This window comes from Rhinopithecus roxellana, chromosome 7 (assembly GCF_007565055.1).
Source record: "Rhinopithecus roxellana isolate Shanxi Qingling chromosome 7, ASM756505v1, whole genome shotgun sequence".
NCBI lineage: Eukaryota > Metazoa > Chordata > Mammalia > Primates > Cercopithecidae > Rhinopithecus > Rhinopithecus roxellana.
This window is the reverse complement of record NC_044555.1, coordinates 126,652,443-126,673,424: the sequence shown is the minus strand read 5'-3', so window position 1 is coordinate 126,673,424 and position 20,982 is coordinate 126,652,443. Positions and strand designations below refer to the sequence as shown.

Below are 20,982 nucleotides of genomic sequence, written 5' to 3'. Positions count from 1 at the left end.
TTTTTAATAGTCGTACTTCCCTTCAGGCTTTTTTATCTTCTGCTCTTTGCCACCTGTGAGGTCCCTGAAAATGAAGGCCAATACTACCCAGCTAAGCAAATACCTGAAAGGCCAAAGAGACTGGGTAATCTGGTGTTCCCCTTAATTCTCTCTGTCTATAGAGTTTTAATCTGAGAGTTTCTCTTTTGTGAATTCTTTGACACTTTTAAGGAGAATTTTGCATTTCATCCTATATATTTTGTTTCCAGTGGAGAGATATGGAGGAGAAATGGTCCAAATATTATAGCCAACCATAAACAAAAACTGAATTAAGCCTAAATGTATTTAACAAGTTGAAATATGACTAAGCTGTTCAGTAATATTTGTCATTTATTTCAATGAATATTTTCCTTAACTTTCCGAAGAAACTAAGTAACTAATTTCAAATGAGAAGAAATACAATGAAAACAAACAAAAAATAAAGTGAAATAAAAATTTTAAAATATAAGGTACAAAATTAATGATATTAGAAAGTGCTTGTGTTCCCATGTTAAAAGATGAAATCATGAGACAACCTTTTAGTAATTTCTGATAGGGGTTTATATGTATTTATATATGTATACCACTCAAAGTCCGCATTTATGGCGTGAAGTGATGAGCGGTATCTAAGCCTTCCTCTTAGGGCTCCAAGAAAACAGGTGCCTCTCATTTTACAGAGTCTAACCCCGCAAATGGAGAAAGACTCCTTGAGGGCATGAATACTGACAAAGGCTATCTCCTTGACCAAATTGTAGATAGGTTCCTCTGAGCCCTCTTTTTGACTGAGATCATTCTTAAGTACTGTCTTTGGCTTGCCTAATCCAGTTTTAATACGAATCTTAACTCAGTTTAGCAAGAATTCCCCTACCCTTGATGTCTCCTCTCTGTGATGTTCCATGCACTGGCACCCCTCATTCTGCTCCTTGACTGTAAATCCCCAGCTGCCTTTGCTATGCTCAGAATGGAGACTGATCTATTTCTCACCTATTGTAATGTCCCTATTGCAATAGTCTTGAATAAAGTCTTCCTTATCACTTTAACAAGTGCCAGAATAATTTTCTCTTTAACAATCGCAAGCCAAGTCAAGGAACATGTGGCCTGCTGCCTAGAAATGCCCCAATCCTACCCTTAATTTTCAGAATTGTTTTCTTCCTCCTAGGCCTAGCTCCTTGAGACTTGCCCCTAGACGTAAACAATTTGGTAATGTAGGGAAAATGCTTGAGATGTAAAACCGAGTTAAGAGCAGAACTCCAAAGACTAGGTTAAGTGGAAATTGCGTTCTTGAAAGATAATATTGCCTGATAAAAGTGGGTGCTTTAAGGTGGGATCTGAACATGGCGGCGGTGGTAGCTGCTATGGTGCTGAAGGGCCAGGGATGTGGGGGGTGAGAAATGCCTGTGTCCTCCGGGGGATTCTCGCAGGAACCACAGCTAACACGGCTTCCCATAACAGGACCCAGGCACTGCAAACCCACAGCTCCCCAGAGGGCAGGGAGGAACCTGAACCCCTACCCCACGAGCTGGAATACATTCCCAGAAAGAGGAGCAAGAACCCCATGAAAGCCAGGGACTGGCCTGGGCCATCGGCTTCCCTTGTGGTATCCTTCTCTTCATCCTCACCAGCGGGAAGTGGACAAGGACCGTGTGAAGCAGATGAAGGCTCGGCAGAACATGCGGGTGTCCAACACGGGAGAGTATGAGAGCCAGAGGTTCAGGGCATCCTCCCAACGTGCCCCGTCCCCTCATGTTGAGTCTGGGGTGCAGACCTGAGGAACGATGCAACCCTCCTAAACTGTGTTGACTGCGAAGTCCTCAGGTTTGGCCGGGATTCCAGTTCTCGTCTCTGAGGTCCACCAGAGGGCGCACGAATCCCAGGCTGCTGCCAACCCCTACCCCGCCCCACACCCCGGAGCCAGCCAAAGGCAAATAAAATTATTGAGTGTTTAGTGGGGAAAAAAATTCAGTAAAAAAGTGGGTGGTTTAGGCCTTGGTTTGATTGCAGATGGAAACAAAAGCAAAATTCCAGCAGTATGAGCAGGTTCCCCAAACTGGGCAAAATGCAAGGCAGCCATGTTTGGTGGTGCCTTTGTCTCTCAGTGGCGTTTTTTCACACAAGAAGGGCGGGAGAAGAGTGCCCCAAGGTAGGCTTCCTTGAAAATATGCAGCACTACTGCCCCTGTGAGGAAATCATTTAAAGACAGAATACGCCATTATAGCGTTCTTTCCCTGAGACCCAGCTGTTGGGGAAGAGCTGGTCTGTGGGTAGGTGGAAGAGGCTGGGGCTCCATGCTGAGCCTCCTTGCCTTCTCCTCTAAGGCCTTAACAGAGACCTGGACATTGGTGGTATCTTGGTATAAAACCTGGAGAGTGAGGGGCTTAGAGTGAACCATCAGCTGCCATGCGATACTGGCACAGAAGTCGTGGGGTGGGTCCTCACTTCCTCCTGGTGTGGTCAGGACTGGAGGGACCCACTCAAACACGAATGCAAGCTCTTGTGGGCATCTGTCTCCTGTTCCTGTCCCTTGGAGCGAGAGTTAGCAGGCTTTCATGTGGTACCACCATCCTATGGTGAAGGCCTGATTATATACAAGGATTCCTCAAGGAAGCTATGGAGCATTGGTTTCTTGTGGCAGCCGTGTCAAAACACAAAGAACAGGCCAATTCCAGGTGATGTATTGCAGAGGCAAGTGTGCTTGCTGAGGATCTCAGGTCACTCAAACATCTAGAGATTCACTGCCTGCAGCCAGAAGGAATTGAAGAGAACTGGGGCCACGTAGCCAAACCAAGAAGTAATGAAACTTCTAAAGGAGTAGATATGAAAAAACAGATGGAGAAGAAGTAGTCCAAATATGTTAGCCAAGCATAAACGAAAACTGAAGTAGAATTCAATCTAATTTATATGTTTTACATATGACTAAGCTGTTAAATAATATTTATCATTTATTTCAATACAGACAGTGAAAAGTATTGAAAAGTCCTTGCCTGTCAGAGGTGTCATTCCTTGTAATATAATTCTGTGACTTCATACATGCCTGTTGTAGAAGGAACATTGTAAAGAAATGTGATGATTTCTAGAAGTGCAAAAATCAGGTGGCAAAAATGATGTCACTGAAGATCATGAAGGAGGACACGTTGGTACATCATCCCTCCACAAAAGCAACAACGAGTCAGGCATGAACTAGAAAGAAGTGTCAGAATCCACTTTTACAGAACTCTAGAGCTTGTCAAAAACTTACAACACGCAGGGAAGCGTTGGTGAAGAAAGAAGTGGCTGCTTTGTGGTGAGAGAGCAAGAGAGCTGCGGCATTTTAAATTGCCTGTCTACCATCCCCCAGCCTCCACAGTGCCTTCAGTATAGCTCCCACCCTCGTGCATAGGTATAATACAGAACTTATTCTCAAAGAATTGTTGCATTCCAGTTGGACCTGTCTTTTGGCTCCCTAAAGGATTGGTGTAATCTTGCTTTTGTTTTGCCTCACTTAGAGTGTTTCCAGGTTTGGAACAGCTTCCTGAGGGGCATGTGTTGAAAAAACTTAAAGACACAAGTATTGGCTATAGGAGTCTGGGGCAAGGGACAACAGTTAAACAGTAAACAGATGGAAAAGCATGGGAAGAAAGAGGCTATGAAAGGAAATACTTGGGGGAATAAGAACTTTAAAAAGTTCTTGTATATACTAGAGAAATAAAAAGCCATGCACATGCGCAGGGCTGGACAATTATTCAGAAAATGCCTGAGAAGACCTTAAGGTCGCATATCTCACTAGCTTTCAGGCCCCTTGCAAGCTAGAAGTGAAGACTACAGCCTGGCTAGTTGAAAGAGTGCCCCAACACACAGAGCCAGTCTTCAAGGACTTAGAGAATACTTCTCTTTCTTTCTTAGGCTCCACGTGTTTAAGGAAACTGTCAGAGTACTAGGTGACCACTAAGCTATCAGAACACCGACTCCAGTGGCCACAAATGATAAAAATACAGACTTTACAAAAATATTTAAGAAAAGTTACTAAAAAAGGAAATAAAAAACAACAACACACAAGTGCTATCAACTAAACCCATGGGGTGGAGAGGGAAGTGTGTTTAGAAATCTAATTTCCAGAGTTGATACAGTATGATATCAAAACATCTAATTTTTAATGATAAATAAAAAATAAGACATGCAAAGAAAACAAGAAGGTATGGCCTACTCACAGGGAAAAGAGAAATTAATAGAAACTGTGCAGAAGGAAGCCCAGGCATTGGGCTTACTAGAAAAGAGTTATGTCAACTCTCTTTAATATGCTCAAAGTGTTTCCATAAATGAAATACAAAGAACTAAAGTAAACCAAGAGAATAATGTCTCACCAAATAGAAAATATCCATAAACAGAGAGATATTATTTTTTAAAAAAACAAATAGAACTTTTGGAACTGAAAAGTACAGAAACTGAAAAAAAAAAAAAAAAAAAAAAACCACTGGAAGTTTCCAACAGCAGATTAGAGCAGTTAGAAAAAAGTCATTGAATGTGAAGCTAGAGCAATTGAAACACATGAGTATAAACTGCAAGAAGCTCAACAAACTCCATGTAAGATAAACCTGAAGAAATCTACAATGAGAAAGCCTATAATCATGCTGTCATAAGACAAAGACAAAGCAAGAATCTTGAAAGCGTTATAAGAGAAAGGCCTTAATTATATACAAGGACTCCTCAATAAGATTAGCAACCAGTTTTTCTTCAGAAACCATGGAAGCCAAAAGGCAGTGGGATAACATATTTAAAGTTGTAAAAGCAAACAAACTTGTCAAAAATTCCATATCCCCCAAGACTAACTTTCAGAAATGAAGGAGAAATTAAGACATTCCTAGATAGAAAAAAACTTACAGATTCCGCCAGTAGTAGACTTCCCATAACAGAAATGCAAAATGGAGTCTCTCAGGATGAAATGAAAAGACGCTAGATAGTAACTCAAAACCATATGAAGAAATAAGGAACAAAGAAAAGGGTAGCTACATAGATACATAAAAAAGCCAGAAGAATTATATTTTTGGTTTATAATTCTCTTTCCCTCCCATATGATTTTAAAAACAAATGCATGAAACAATAATTATAAGTCTGTATTAATTAGCATTGTACAATGTTTAATCATGTAGTTTGTAAAAATAACACAAAAGGGATTAGAGCTTTAAAAGAGTAGGTTTCATGTACTATATAAACTAATTTGTAGTTTAATAAAAATTGATTGCTCTAAAATTAAGATATTAATTGTATTCTGCAGGATAGCCATAAAAAATTAGTATATAGGGAAAAAGAAATAGAAAGGAATAAAAATGGTACACTAGAAAAGATCAATTAATCACAAAAGAAGGTGGGAATTATGGAATTGAGAAAAAAGCTATAAGATATACAGAAAATATATAGCAAAATAGGAGGAGTAAGTACCTTTTTACCAGTAATTACTTTAAATGGATTAAACTCTCCAATTTAAAGGCAGAGATTGGCAGAATGGATTTTTTAGAACATCCAACTCTATGCTGTCTAAAAGAGTTGGCTTTAGATCCAATTCACAAACGGTTAATAGTAATAGCATGAAAAAAAAATCATGTAAAAAATAACCAAAAGAAAATTGGTCTGACTGTCCTGATACAAGACAAAATACACCTTAAGACAATAATTATTTCAAGAGACAAAGATGGACATCATATAATGATATGATCAGTCTGTCAAGATGTACTAATTAAGCATACATATTTATTTTACAAGAGTCCCCAAATACATGAGGCAAAAACTGAACAGAACTAAAGGAAAAAATAGAGTTCTAAAAAACAACTTGGTGACTTCAATAACCCACTTTATTTATTTATCTATTTATTTGTTTATTTATTTATTTAGAGACAGAGTCTCTCGCTCTGTCACCCAGGCTGGAGTGTAGTGGCACCATGTTGGCTGCAATCTCCGCCTCCTGGGTTCAAGCGATTCTTGTGTCTCATCCTCCTGAGTAGCTGGGATTACAAGCGTGCACCAACATGCCCAGCTAATTTTTGTATTTTTAGCAGAGAAGGGATTTCACCATTTTGCCCATGCTGGTCTTGAACTCTTGGCCTGGAGTGGTCCACCCGCCTTGGCCTCCCAAAGTGCTAGGATTACAGGCATGAGCCACGTCACCCAGCCCAATACTCCACCTTAAACAATGGATGAAACAACTAAACTGAAGATCATTAAGGAATTAGAGACCTAAAAGATACAAAAATATATCTTCCCTTGGAAGGTAAGATTCCATCACCTACCATGTAGACCATGCTATACCAGGAGAAGGGAACTGGCTTTTGTGACATCCTGGCCTGTGCCTAACTCTCTTTTAGACTTAAAGGATGGCCTATGGACATAGGTGTACTGACACACAGGAGTGCCTTGCAGAGGCTCCGGGAAGCAAGCACGACGTCTTCCAGGTATTTTGTGAAAGAGAAAAATGATCTCTAACCTTCCCTTCATATATCATCTAAAGAACACTCAGAGAAAGCCTTGACTAGATGAGTTAGGCTCCTTAGGTAGCCCCTTCAGCCTTCACAAAGCCTGAATTCCATTCTCTGTGGCCTGATTGGCAGAGACATTCTCTGCCTCTGATTTAGGGAGAAAAGCAAACAGTTCGACCTTGGGGATCAAACCATGTAAGTTTGCTAACACTAGGTAAGAGAAATGGCAAAGTCAAGGGCGTTTTACTTCTAACATGTGATAACCTTGAATCAAACGTCTAAACATGTATGTATTCTAGAGAGCCAATATGCACATTGTAATGTATCTGTAAATTGAAAAAATTCAAACAAAACAACTAACAGTGTCTACTTCTCTAAAGCTGAGTTTTTTGAGAGCACATTTTCCAGTTTTACCTTTATTTATAATGAAGGCTTGACACATTGACAAATAAGGCTTAGTACTGATAACATTCTGAGTAATACCATATTTTTATCTAAAAATAAACGGCACTGTTTACATGCTAGGATGATTAAATGTCTTGCTCTTACTAGTCAAGAAAATTAAAACCTTCTAACAAATTATTGTTTAACACAAAATCCAATTAGCTGAAATATGTTTAGTGACATTTTAAGTAGCCTTTCTATATAAAAACTGAGAAAAATGATAGAAGGAAAAACATTAAATCAGAAGGAAATTTCACATAAAGGGTGTTATTTGATGTTTATAACAAAAAAATTCCTGCACATGTACATTCCCTCTAACCCCCCAATATAATGCAAATAGAAGAACAAGCAAAATGCAATTGAGAAAAACAGTAATTGAATTTTGATTGAGTTTCTGTGATAGAGAATATGCCTCATTAGCTTCTGTTATAATTGTCCCATTTTTCATTTTTTTGCCAAATGTTTATATTATCCTTAGGATTTGAGCGCAATTTGATTCATTGTTATTTTTGAACAATAAAGAAATGTTATGAGAGTTAGCAATAAAGTACTCTTAGTTACTCCATACCATTGGAAATTTCCCATTACCTAATATTATGTGAAATATTCAAGGCACTAAATAATACCTATAGTTTGATGAGGATGGAATTGAAAGGAATAATTAATGTGATTGTGTGTGTGTGTGTGTGTGTGTTGAACACCTTGTTGTGCAAATAAGGGAGTATATTAATAAGCCTCTGTCGATTTAGTAAAATAGTATCACCTCTCGTGAACAATCATAGAATCCATTTGTAATATTTGAATGCAAGCTGCTGATGGTGGTTGCTTCATGAAAATGGGATTTACGATTAAGCGTTTTTGTTTGTCCTTCATATATTTGAATATTCTAAGAGACTTCTCAAAAAGTTGATATTCATAATTTGAGAAGCAATCAAGAACAAACGTGTGCTTAAAAAGTTGGTGCAAAATCCTTATTGACCACAGATGGAATTCAGTAATTTATATTTCTTCGAAACATAGAAAAAAGGGAATATTGGGATCTGGCCGGGGGCCGGCGGCGGTCTGGGAGCGCTGCGCCATGTGCACCATCACCAAGGGGCCCAGCAAGTTGGTCGCGCTGCGCTGCACAGGTCCCACGCAGCAGCAGGTGGAGGGACGGCTCGACGAGCTCCTAAAATGCAGGCAGCCCACGCCGCCAACCTTGCAGCCCGAGCGGGCGCAGCCTTTCGCGCAGTCGCCGGGACCCTGGCCCCTGTTGAGTCCAGGGCCAAGGCTTGTGTTCAATCGTGTGAATGGCCGTCGGGCCCCCTCCACGTCCCTATCCCTCGAGGGGACCCAGGAGACCCACACACTGGTCCACAAGGAGAATGTCCGCTTTGTGTCCGAAGCCTGGCAGCAGGTGCTGCAGCAGCAGCTGGATGGTGGCCCAGCCAGTGAGGGCCGGCCAAGCCCTGTGCAGTATGTGGAGAGTACCCCCAATTCCCGGCTGCAGAACTTCGTGCCCATTGACCTGGAGGAGTGGTGGGCGCAGCACTTCCTGGCTAGAATCACCAGCTGTTCCTAGGGGCTGCTGGGAGGGAGCGCTGCTATGGTCGACCTATGGCCAGGAGAGGAGCATGGCGTCCCGCCCACCCACTGCGCCTGACTGGGTAAGGGCCACACCTGAAGTGCCAGCATTTGGACTTTTGCACATGTTGTTCCGTAGACCCGGCTGTCCCAAGCTGCTATGGCCAGGGGTCGAACCCGTCTGACCTCAGTCCTGCTCACTGTGCCCAGGGACCAGAGACCAGTCCCTGGGAAAGTCGGGGAGGAGCTCCAGGCTAATAAAGTCGAGAAGCTGCCAAAAGAAAGAAGGAAGGAAGGAAGGAAGGAGGGAGGGAGGGAGGGAGGGAAGGAGGGAAGGAGGGAAGGAAGGAAGGAAGGAAGGAAGGAAGGAAGGAAGGAAGGAAGGAAGGAAGGAAGGAAGGAAGGAAGGAAGGAAGGAAGGAGAGGAAGAAAGAAAAAGGGAATACTGATAATAGATCCGCATTTTGAAATTGCTTGTTTCTTGGTGGTGGCATTAACTGTGACCTAACTGCTTTTCTATATGCAGGGCTACTGTATCTGAAAATATTGTAAAGAAGCAGATCTAATTTTGAGAAATGCCAAAAACAAGAAGGCACTCTTAAAAAAAACCTAGCATCCCACAAAATATTTAAGAATAATCTTTAAGAATATTTAACAAGTTTGCAAATGTTTAAGCTACAATAAATGTAGAGAATATATTTGAGCACTGGACATACAAATACATGGGAACTTTAAATAGAGAAGTTCTTATATGACCAATGGAATACGTGAATGTGTGATAAAACCATTTTAAAAGTCATTTCCTCTTGGGATTGAGAGACCACTTATTTATGGTATATATACACCTATGTGTGTACACATGTTTACTGACTATATTTTAGCCATGGTAATCATTTCAGTTACCTTGCTTTGTGCCTATATCTGTATGTATGTGTATATGTACTTATTTATACAAAACAAGATGTTAAGGAGAGTTTGTACATGCATTTAATGCAAGCAAATACTTTCCCTTCAAAACTTTGTCAGAATACACATCTGGTCTGATCCAAACCACTACAGATTAATCCAATTTTAATATAGATTTATTTTTTGTGTGAACCTAAATATAGTAGGCCTATGTATGTATACATTGAAAAGTATGGAAGAAAATAACCCAACATATTATCAGTTGTCTTAACAGATTTTATGATGGTGTTTTTCTTCTTGGTGTACACAAGATTATTTTTTAACTACGTGGCAAACATCATACTCTCTTAATTTTTTTTTTTTTAAGAGACTAAGGTGTCACTATGTTCTTCAGGTTGCTCTGCTCCTGGGTCCAAGCTGTTCTCCTGCCTCAGCCTCCCAAGAAGCTGAAACTACAGGAACACGCAACTACCTGGCTTGCAAATACCACTGCTAGTAAGAAGATATTGTAAGTCTGATACCTAAGAGATAAGAGGTAACACACACACACACACACACGCAGGCACACACACACATACACACACACTCAAATCACAAGAAGAAGCTGAAAAATATTTGATGACATAGGAACATGTGGAAAAATAAATTATTCACTGTTAAACATAGGACAATTTTTAAAACTCTGTAACTTATTTTTTTTGAGACAGAGTCTCACTCATTCTGTCGCCCAGGGTGGAGTGCAGTGGCGTGATCTCGGCCCCCTGGAACCTCCACCTCCCGGGTTCAAGCGATTCTCCTGCCTCAGCCTCCTGAGTAGCTGGGACATCAGGTGTGGGCCACCATACCTGGCTCATCTTTCTATTTTTAGTAGAGACAGGGTTTCACTATGTTGGCCGGGCTGGTCTCAAACTCCTGACCTCAAGTGATCCACCCGCCTTGGCCTCTCAAAGTGTTGGGATTACAGGCGTGAGCCACTGCGTCTGCCCCCAAACTGTGTAACTTCTAATGGGAATTTATACGGATGTAAGTGTATGTATCATGCTCTGTGGAGCAATGTATTACATACAATGATGTGTGCTGTCTTGGCCTTCTCTTACGACTCCTACCAAACACTGTCTGACAATTCATCAGGTAAGCTGAGAAAATGGAGAAGGACTGCCTGGTTGTCTGGGGAGGGGAATAGGTCAAAGATCACCTAGACTTGTGAATTGGTGGCTCATGATGATCTCCAGGCTTCTGACAATTTATTCTCGCCTTTCTTCTCTGATCTGTCTAATTTCCTGCCTGAGACAGACATTTTGATACCATGTGAAAGTGCTGAGCTAACCCACATAGACTAAGTCTGGAAAACATTTAATTTCTTGAAAGAACAAGATTCCTGATGAGGATGGATGGTTAGGCCTTGACTTGATTTCACATGAAAAAGAAAAGCAAAAATACAGGAATTTGCACAGGTTGTCCCAAACTGTGCAAAATGCAAGGCAGCCATATTTCCTGGCGCATGTGTCTCTGGGTGGCGTTTTTTCAGACAGGAAGGGGGGGAGAAGACTGCTCTAAGACAGGGTGTCCTTGAAAATCTGAAGCACTACTGCCACCGTGAGGAAATCGTTTAGACAGACTAGGCCATTACATCGTCCTTCCCGGGAAGCCTCGCTGTAGGGGAAAGTCTGGTCTGTGAGGAGGTGGAAGAGGATCGGGCTCCAGGCTAGGTCTTGTTGCCTTCTCCTATAAGGCCTGAAGAGACACCTGGACTTTGGCGGTATCTTGGTGTAGAACCTGGAGAGTGAGGGGCTTGGAGTGAAGCAGCAGCCGCCAGGCGGTCCTGGTACAGGAAGTCGTGGGGCGGAGCCTCGGTCCCTCGATCCACCTGCCTTGGACTCGCAAAGTGCTGGGATTACAGGCGTGAGCCACCGCGCCTGGCCCATCACAAAATCTTAATTGCGTTCTCTGTGTCCTCATAAACAGCCATTCCCTGCCTCTGTCCCTCCTGCTGTGGGCAGGACAGCAGGAACCCTCTCAAAGACACATGTAGATTCTTATGGGCATCTCTTTCCTGTTCCTGCCCCTTGGAGCAAGAGTCAGGTTTTCACGAGCTGTCATCTTGCTATGGATCTTTGGGTCTCTGGTAGCATTGCGTACAATCAACAGGGTTATTCCAAGGGAAGTTTACAGGATTTGCTATTATAACCTTCACTCTCCAGGTTCTGTAGCAAGATACCGCCAATGTCCAGGTCTCTTTTAAAGCCTTAGAGGAGTAGGCAAGGACTCCCAGCATAGAGGCCAAGCCTCTTCCACCTCTTACCTGACCAGATCTGCCCCAACAGGTAGCCCTCACTAGAACTCTATAATGGCGTAGGGTTTCGTTAAGCGACATCCTCACGATGGCAGTAGTGCTCCAGATGTGCCAAGAAGTCTTGTTTTGGAGCCCTCTACTCCCGCCCTTCTTGTATGAAAAAACGCCACCCATAGACAAAGGTGCCACCAAACATGGCTGCCTTACATTTATCCCGGTTTAGGGCCAGTTGGTCTTACTGCTGCACTTTTGCTTTTGTTTTCCACTTGAAATCAAACAAGACCCGCCCTCATCAAGAATCTTTGCTTTCAGAAATTAAATATCCTCTTGCCCAAGTCTTTGAGGGTATGATTTATTTCACAGAGTTACAGGGCCAAATGTATTTCACGGTATAAAATTATCTTCTTCAGGGATGAAGGCACAAAGAGAAAATTACTTGAAGCTTGGAGATCTTCTCTGGCAATCAATTTACAAATTCTGGTGTTCTTTGACCTGGCTCCCACCCAGACAACCAGGGAGTTCTTCATGTTCTAGCCTCATGTTTTGCATTATAGGCAGTAATTTGTCATCAGCCTTAGAGGAGGGATCCGACAGCTGTCATTGCTGCCTGCCACATATACTCCACGTGGAATGATACTCATAGTACATATGTTCAATTCCTGTCAAGGTTACTCAGTTATATCTCATGGTCACATCATTTAACATAAAAATACAACATTTCCCATGCGTTACATATATTTCAAGTATTTCCTGAGACTTTACACAGTGCCTATGTGGGGAATGGATGGGTGCGTTATGTTTTCTCCCTTACAGCAAGAGTTAGCAGGCTTTCAGGCAGTGTCACTCTGCTGTGAGGCATGAGTCATTTGTTGCAGCAATGTGAGAACACCAAGGACAGACCAGTTCCAAGTGGGATATGGCAGGAGAGAGTAACTTTTCTGAGGGTCTCAAGGGTACTCAATTGTCTGGAGAAGACTAGAAGGGCATAAAGAGAAATTGAACCACTGAGCATCGAGGAAGAGTTACATCTTCTTCTAGTGGACTGCTGTACATAAACACATAAACCAAGAGCAGTGAAAGGGATTGAAAATCAATCTACGTTTTAATAGTATTTGTTGGAGATGGCATTACCCATGAACTCACTTCACGTTATCACGTATGACTATTGTGGCAGGTATGTTTTCAAGAAGCATGATTGTTTCTACAAATTCAAAAACAGGTGACAAAAGTGACATCAATGAAAATTATGCATTAGGGAACTTCTGTAGTCTATCTCTCCGGAAAGGCAACTCAAAACAATCAAGAATCTATAATTAGAAGATCATTGTCTCAACACAATATATGGGGCATTTATAAAAAGTCTACAGGTAGTATTATACTCAAGAGTGAAAGACTGAAAACTTTCCTCCTAAGATCATGAACAAGGCAAGAATGCACACTTTTGCCCTTTTCTTGAACAGCACACTTAAAATTCTAGTCAGGGTCATGGGACAATGAAGATATATAAAAGCCATCCAAGTTGAAAAGAAAAAAATGGAAATTATCTCTCTTCATAAAGTTGATGATCTTATAAAAATGCTTAAAAATGCAGAAAAACTATATTAGAGCTAATGAACAATATTCAGCAAGCCCCGCAGGATAGAACATTAAATGGTAAAATCAGTTATAGTTGTGTACACTAGCAATGAAAAATCTGAAAATTGAATTAAGAAAGCAATTCCATTTATAATAGCTTCAAAATAAATCATATTTTAAGGAGAATGTTTCACTAAACAGATGAAAGACTTGTACATTGAAAATCACAAAGTATTGGAGAACTTAGATTACCTAGATTTTTTAAAAAGACATCCTGTGGTAATGAGTTGGAAGGCTAAACATTTATAATATGGCAATACTAGCCATAGAGATCTATAGATTTAATGTAATCCTAATTATTATTCCCATGAGCATTTATTTTTGGGAAAAAGAAAGAGCAAATTCTAAAGATCCTATTAAATTGCAAGAGATCTGAGTAACCAAAGTTTGAATAAGAAAAACCAAGGTGGAAGACACACTTCTAGATTTCAAAACTTACTAGAAAACCTAGAGTAATCAAAGCAGGGTGATGATCAAATGAGAATACACACAGTGATTAATGGAAGAGATGAAGAGTCTGAAAATAAACCAAGACATTGTGGTCAATTGACTTTTCACAAAGTTATCAAGTTCATTTAATGAGACATGAATAGACCCCTTAAGAAATAGTGCTTAGACAACTGGTTATCCACATGCAAAAGGAAGTTAAACCTCTACCTCACATCATATGCAAAACTTAACTCAAAATGTATCAAATGTCTAAAGGTAAGAGCTAAAGCTATAAAACCTTCAGGGAAACTATAGGAATAAATCTTCAGAACTTCAGATTTGGCAATGATTTTTTAGCTATACAACCAAAAGCACCAATAACAAAAGAAAAAATAAATTGGACTTCCCTGGAATTAAAAGCTTTTTGCATCGAAGTGCACAATTCAGAACTTGAAAAGCCAGCTTACAGAATGGGAGGAAATATTTCCAAATCAATTATCTAAAAACTGCGAATATCCAATACATATAAAGGACTCTTAAAAACAACAAAAGACAACCCAATTTTTAAAAAAAAAATAGGCCAAGGGAGAGTGAGATCACCAAAATGGTAGAGTGGAAGCAATCTGACGTTATCCCCAAAAAAACTAAAAACGGCTGTCTAGTGCCGAGATTGTCACAATCAATACTGCAGAACTGAAAATTGAGACTATGACTATCTGTGGGGCCATAAGAAAGTGAATACATATGAGCAGCTAGTAAGATTAATGGACTTCTCTCTCCATGATTCTCCAACCAGAAGCTGCTAGGCACCACGTAGAAAATTCCCCCTGGACTCACAGTTTCCTCTATAAAATGTGAGATCCAGGCAGGCAGCTAGGTTCTCTCCCATTTTGGTGTCCTTTGCAGGAATGCTGTTCTTGCCTCACTCCCTAGAGAGCATCCTGACTGCCTGTAGGAAGAAAAATCTCTGAGGGCAGTTAGAGACAATAAGTGGAGTCGAAGCTAGCAACCCCAGTGCATTAAATTTGGGGACTCCTCTTTTACTCAAAGAAGACCTCAAGTCAGAGAGGGCATCAGCAGCAACATGAAAATGAACAGGAATGAAAAAAGAACAGGAAAGGCTATACTTTGGCTGGGCATGGTGGCACATGCCTGTAATCCCAGCACTTTGGGAGGCCAAGGCAGGAGGATGACCTGAGGTCAGGAGTTCAAGACCAGCCTGGTCAACATGGTGAAACCCTGTCTCTACTAAAAATACAAAAAGTAGCTGGATGCGGTGGCACACGCCTGTAATCCCAGCTACTTGGGAGGCTGAGGCAGGAGAATCCCTTGAATCAAGGAGGCAGAGATTACAGTGAGCCGAGATTGCAGTGAGCCGAGATCATGCCATTGCACTCCAGCCTGAGTCACAGAACAAGACTCCATTAAGAAAAAAAAGAAAGAAAGAAAAGAAAAGAAAAGAGAGAAAAAGAAAGGCTATACTTAGATAAAATAGATTAAAAGTCAAAAACTGTAAAGAGAGACAAAGAAGGTCACTGTATAACAATGAAAATGCCAATATAACAAGAAGATATAACAATTGGAAATATGTATCTACCCAACACTGGAACACCCAGATATTTGGAGAGCAAAATAAGGCAAACATTTGAAGATCTACACAGAGAGATAGAATGGCGTACGACAATACGGGGAAATTCAGTACCCCACTTTCAGTAATGGAAAGCTTATCTAGACAAAGAAGCATTGGAATTAAACTATGCTCTAGACCAAATGAACTTAACTGACATTTACAAAATATTTCATCCAATTGCTCTAAAATGTACATTCTTGTCATCAGTACACGGAACATTCTCCAGTATAGAGCATATGTTAGGCCACAGAACAAGGCTCAACAAATTTAAGAAAAGACCTGAAAATATGAAATTACTAGGAGAAAAGATTGCAGAAATGCTTTAAGACATTGTTCTGGGCAAAGATTTTTTGCATAAGACCGGAAAAGCCCTTGCAATCAAAGCAAAAAATGGACAAATGAGAGTAAATCAAGCTAGAAAGCTTCTGCACAGCAAAGAAAACAGTAAAGTGAGGAGGCAACCTACAGAAAGAGAGAATATCTTAGCAAACTATTCATCTAACAATGGAGTAACAAATTGCAATGTAAAACAAACTCAGCTCAATAACCAAAAACGAAATTATCTGATTTACAAATGGACAAATGATCTGAATAGACATTTCTGAAAGAAAGACACAAATGGCCAACAGATATATGAAAAAATGTTCAACATCACTAACCGTCAGGGAAACGCAAATCAAAACCGTGGTGAGATACCATATTACCCCAGTTCAAATGGCTCTTCCTAAAAATACAGAAAATAGCAGATGCTGGCTAGGAAGCAAAGAGGAATGCTTATATACTGTTGCTGCAAATGTATATTAATACAGCTACTATGGGACATAGGATGGAGTTTCTCCAAAAAGCTAAAAACAGAGTTACCATATGATGCAGCAATCCCACTGCTGAGTATATATTCAAAAGAAAGGAAATCAGTACAGCAAAGAGATATACGCATTCCCATATTCATTGCATCATTATTCACAATAGTGAAGATATAGAGTCAACCTAAGTGTTCATGGATGGATGAATGGATTAAGAAAATGTGGCATGCATATAAAATGGAAGATTATTAAGTCAGAAAAAGGAATAAAATCCTGTCATCTGCAGCAACATGAATGGAACTGTAGGACACTATGTTAAGTGAAATAAGCCAGATACAGAAAGACAAATTATCACATGTCCTCACTTATATGCAGGAGCTAAAATAATCCATCTCATGGAACTATAGAGTAGAATGGTGGGTACCAGAAGTTAGGAAGGGAGGGGAATAAAGAGAGGTTGGTTAATGGCTACGAAAATACAGCTGGACAGAAGGAGGAAGTTCTAGTGTTCAATAGCATAGTTAGGGCAACCATAGTTAACAATAATTTAATGCTTATTTTTAAATACCTAAAAGAACATTTGAAATGTTCCCAACACAAACAAATAATAAATGCATTAGGTGTTGAGTATCCCAGTTATCCTTTTTTGGTTATCACACATTTTATGGATGCATGAAAACATATGTACTACATAAATATGTACAATTATGTGTAAATTTTAAAAATAGGCAAAGGTCTTAAATATACGATTCTCCAAAGAAGATATACAAATAACCAACAGTTCTATGCAAGATGCTTCCATTATTAGTCTTTTCAGAAACGTAAATCAAAACCACCTCATGATACCAATTAACACCCACTAGAATGGGAATTACTTAAAAAGAACAAATATCAGTTGGGTGGTAGAGAAATTGGAACTCTTCTAGAATGTTGGTGGAAATGCTACGAAAAGCAGTTTATTCACCTACTACAAAAAGCAGTTTATCAGTACTTCAAAAATTTAAACATAGAAGGAACGGTATGAGCTAGCAACTCTGCTCCTAAGTATACACCACAAATGATTGAAAACAAATACTCAAACAAGTACATGTATATACTCACTGTATATATTTATTAACAATACCCAAAAGGTGAACATAAGCAAACATCCATCACTTGATGAATGGATAAACAAAATGTGATATATACATATGGATATTATTCAGCTACAAAAAGAAATGAAGTACTGACATGTATTACAACATGGACGAAATTTGAAAGCATGCTAAGTGAAAGAAGAAAGACAAAAAAGTCTACTTATTGTGATGATCAGTACTGAGGGAAAGTAGATTAGTGTTTGCTAGGAATTGGGCATAGAGTGGAATGGGGAATGACTGCTTAATGAGTTCAGGGTTTTCTTTTGTGGTAATGAAAATGATTTGCCACTACATAGAGGTAGTGCTTGCACTGCATTGTGAATGTACTAAATGCCACTGAATTTGAACATTTTAATGGTTATTCTTATGTTACATGAATTTTACCAACACAGTTTTAAAAAGTGTCAATATTTTTAAACCTATCATTATTTCCAAGAATAACTAATTATATTTGAAAAGTACTCAAGTTATCAGTGAAGAAAACTTGTTTTAACAATTATACTACAGGAGAATTTGAACATGAATTTATAAATGTACATATTATATGTGCATAGGAAAGAGATCATAATACATAGCATAGATATTTTAAAAGTGATTATTTCTTCTCAGTAGGTTTGACCTACCATATGTTTTCTGCTTATAATTTCTTAAATTTCTTCTAGAGTAAAATATAAAAAAACTCAAGCACTAAAAAGTATATATTGATATGGATATATTCAAAGATTATAAGGTGATGCTGAAGATTTTGTACAAAATTTCAAACAGCATGAATCCAAGTATATTGAATGTAAAATGTGTGTGGGACTGTGTGTGTATTCATATCTGTTTATATGCATGTACAGATTTTAAAATGCCATACATATTTTTTTTTACACAGGGTCTCACCCTGTCTTCCAGGCTGGAGTGCAGTGGCATGATCATGGCTCACAGCAGCCACGACCTCCCTGGGCTCCAGTCATCCTCTCACCTCCACCTCCTGTGCAGCTGGGCCCACAGGTGCATGTCACCATGCCCAGGTATATTTTGTATTTTTTGTAGAGACAGGGACTCACTTAATTGCCCGAGATGGTCTCAAACTCCCAGGCTCAAGCAATCCTCCTGCCTCAGCCTCTCAAAATGTTGGGATTACAGTCTTGAGCCACCACACTCGGTCAATAGTTTATATTTTAAATCATGGTCAGTGTTATAGTGAGTATATGTTTGAATATGATACTTCTGGCCCACAAATTCATATCTTTAATTCATAGTTATATAAACAGAGACATTAATGAAACATTGTAGCTGCATGTGAGTGGTGTGAATACATCCGTCTTACAGTTTTCTTAGGGTTCACATCTAAGTGACTGCATGTGAGAGATGCCTATTTCAATTATCATGTATTGAATTTTGTTTTCCTTCTTTTGAGTTTTTAAAGATAACATTTGAAGGTAAGAATTAGAGCTAAAATCTCAAGAATAATTTTAAAATCCTCATTTTTCAGAGGTATAAGCATGTATAATATACATATTTATATATGTAAATATTTATGTGTTTATATATGTATAAACACATTTTTAGATTAAAAAGAGCAATCAGAACTAATTTTTTAATGACTAGTACAATCACAAATTTCTTTGCATATAATTTATTGTCTAAAATCAAGAAATTGCAAATTTTATATGACAATGTCAAAAATTGGTCACGAAACAAATTTTAGAATGAAAAGTTTTACTTTACAATACATAGCTAAATCCAATTTTTTTTTTTTTCTGAGACGGACCCTTCCTCCGTTGCCCAGGTAGTGTGATGTCAGCTCACTGCAACCTCAGCCTCCCCGGTTCAAGCGATTCTCCTGCCTTAACCTCCCGAATAGGAGTAGGTGGGATTATAGGCACTCACCACCACACCTGGGTAATTTTTGTATTTTCAGTAGACACAGGGTTTCAACATGTTGCCCAGGCTGGTCTCAAACTCCTGACCTCAAGTGATCCGCCCGACTTGGCCTCCCAAAATGTTGGGATTACAGGCGTGAGCCACTGCGCCTGGCCTGAATCCAATTTAAATGTAAATTTATTGTGGCGTTTGACTGTTTGACTGTACATACAGAACTTTTATCTATGTATTGAAAGTGGGAGCAAATATGTAAAAGGGTATCAGTGTTTTTTATTTTTATTTTTTGAGACGATTCTCATTCTTATTGCCTAGGCTGGAGTGCAATGGTGCGATCTTCGCTCACTTCAACCTCAACCACCTGGGTTCAAGCGATTCTACTGTTTCAGCCTCCCAAGTAGCTGAGATTATAGGCATGTGACACCACGCCCAGCTAATTTTTATATTTTCAGTAAAGGCGAGGTTTCGCCATGTTGGCCAGGCTGGTCTCGAACTCCTGACCTCAAGTGATCCACCTGCCTCGGCCTCCCAAAGTGCTGGGATTACAGGCGTGAGCCACCGCGCCCAGCCTTCAGTGTTTAATACACAGTTGTATGGCATTGCTTTTCTCTTGATCACCACATCTTTTTAACTTCTTTGCAAATCCCACCTCTTTGTTACTAATGTGAAAATATAGGACTGATTCCTAACTGATAAACAGTAACGCACACACACAGCAAACTCATAGGACATAGTTGTAAGCCATTGCAGTTTAATGAACCAGGAAAATGTTTGTGTTACAATGTTATATAATGAAACCGTAAAACAAAATCCTGGGATCTATCTGATTAGCATTTATAGTCATTCCTGTATTTGTGTACATTCAAGTAGGGTTGTATGTGTCTGTCAAGCTTGAGAGTTATCTGGACTCTGTTAGAGCCCCACTAAATAGTGGCCTCCCTCTCAACATACAAGGCTACAAGGCTTACTGAGTAGGTCTGAACATGGAGTAAAACTCCCAGGCAACCTGGATAGGGAGTCTGGAGAAGAAACACGTGGCCTGGTGCCTAGATTTGCTCTCCTCCAAGACCTTAAATGTCAGCATCTTATTTTTTTTCTTTCTCTTTAGACATGGATCCCTGAGGTTGGTCCCCAATACTACAAGGCAATTTGGTATCATAATAGAACACTGCAGACACAATGCTGAGTGAAGAAGAGTAGAAATGGGAAGACTTGGTTGAGCGGAAACTGAATTCTTGAAAAGAGGAGATGCTCGATGAGGGTGAGTGGATTACACCTCAGTTTAATATCCAATAAATGCCAAAAGTGGAATACCTTTACGCAAATGTAGCAAAATGTTAGGTAGCCATAGTTTCTGGTATCTTTGTCTCTTCTTGGCCTTTTTTTTGAAACGTGATGGGCGGGAGAGGAGCGACTGGAACAAAATTAGCTGGCTTTTCTCGCACAACACTGCCATCGTGCGGAAATAGTTTCATAGCATCCAAAGCCGTGAACGTTTTCTCCCTGTAAGCCCTAGCAGTTGCGGAAGGAAAAGTCGCCCAAGACAAGTTGACATTCCTACCCTTTTCTCTGAGGCCTGGCAGAAGCAATGGACAAATGCAAAGTCTTAGTGAAGTATCTGCTGAGTGAGAGACCAGGACTAAGCCAACTGCTTCCAGGAAGTCCTAGTACAGGAAACAGAGGACAGGGCCTCAGTTTCCTCATAGTGGGGACAAGACCAGAAGATGACACAGCCAAGTGCAGACCCTTGGGGCATTTATGTTATGAATATGCCGTTGGGAGTTTTAGGCAATCTGGCTGTCCCTGTGTT

The 20,982-nt window shown here is 40.0% G+C and overlaps 1 protein-coding gene, 1 long non-coding RNA gene and 1 pseudogene across 4 annotated transcripts in view; all 3 read left to right on the top strand.

Moving 5' to 3' along the window:
• Positions 1-20,380, top strand: part of LOC115898721 — a 46,660-nt gene extending 26,280 nt beyond the window's left edge. Inside the window, exons 3-4 of the long non-coding RNA XR_004058409.1 lie at positions 9,772-9,885; positions 20,281-20,380. This is a non-coding gene — a long non-coding RNA (uncharacterized LOC115898721). The remainder of the gene's footprint in view (positions 1-9,771; positions 9,886-20,280) is intronic.
• On the top strand, positions 1,353-1,787 carry LOC104658849 (annotated as a pseudogene).
• Positions 7,984-8,469, top strand: LOC104658848 (MAPK regulated corepressor interacting protein 2-like). Of its 3 annotated transcripts, none has more exons than XM_030934479.1 (2): positions 7,984-8,035; positions 8,294-8,469. In XM_030934479.1, the coding sequence occupies exons 1-2, from the start codon at positions 7,984-7,986 to the stop codon at positions 8,467-8,469; spliced, it is 228 nt and encodes a 75-aa protein (XP_030790339.1). The 3 variants fall into 3 exon arrangements, with proteins under 3 accessions (XP_030790339.1, XP_030790338.1, XP_010357270.1); XM_030934478.1 differs by having other exon boundaries at positions 7,984-8,292; positions 8,398-8,469; XM_010358968.1 differs by having other exon boundaries at positions 7,984-8,469.
• Positions 20,381-20,982: the final 602 nt, after the last annotated feature.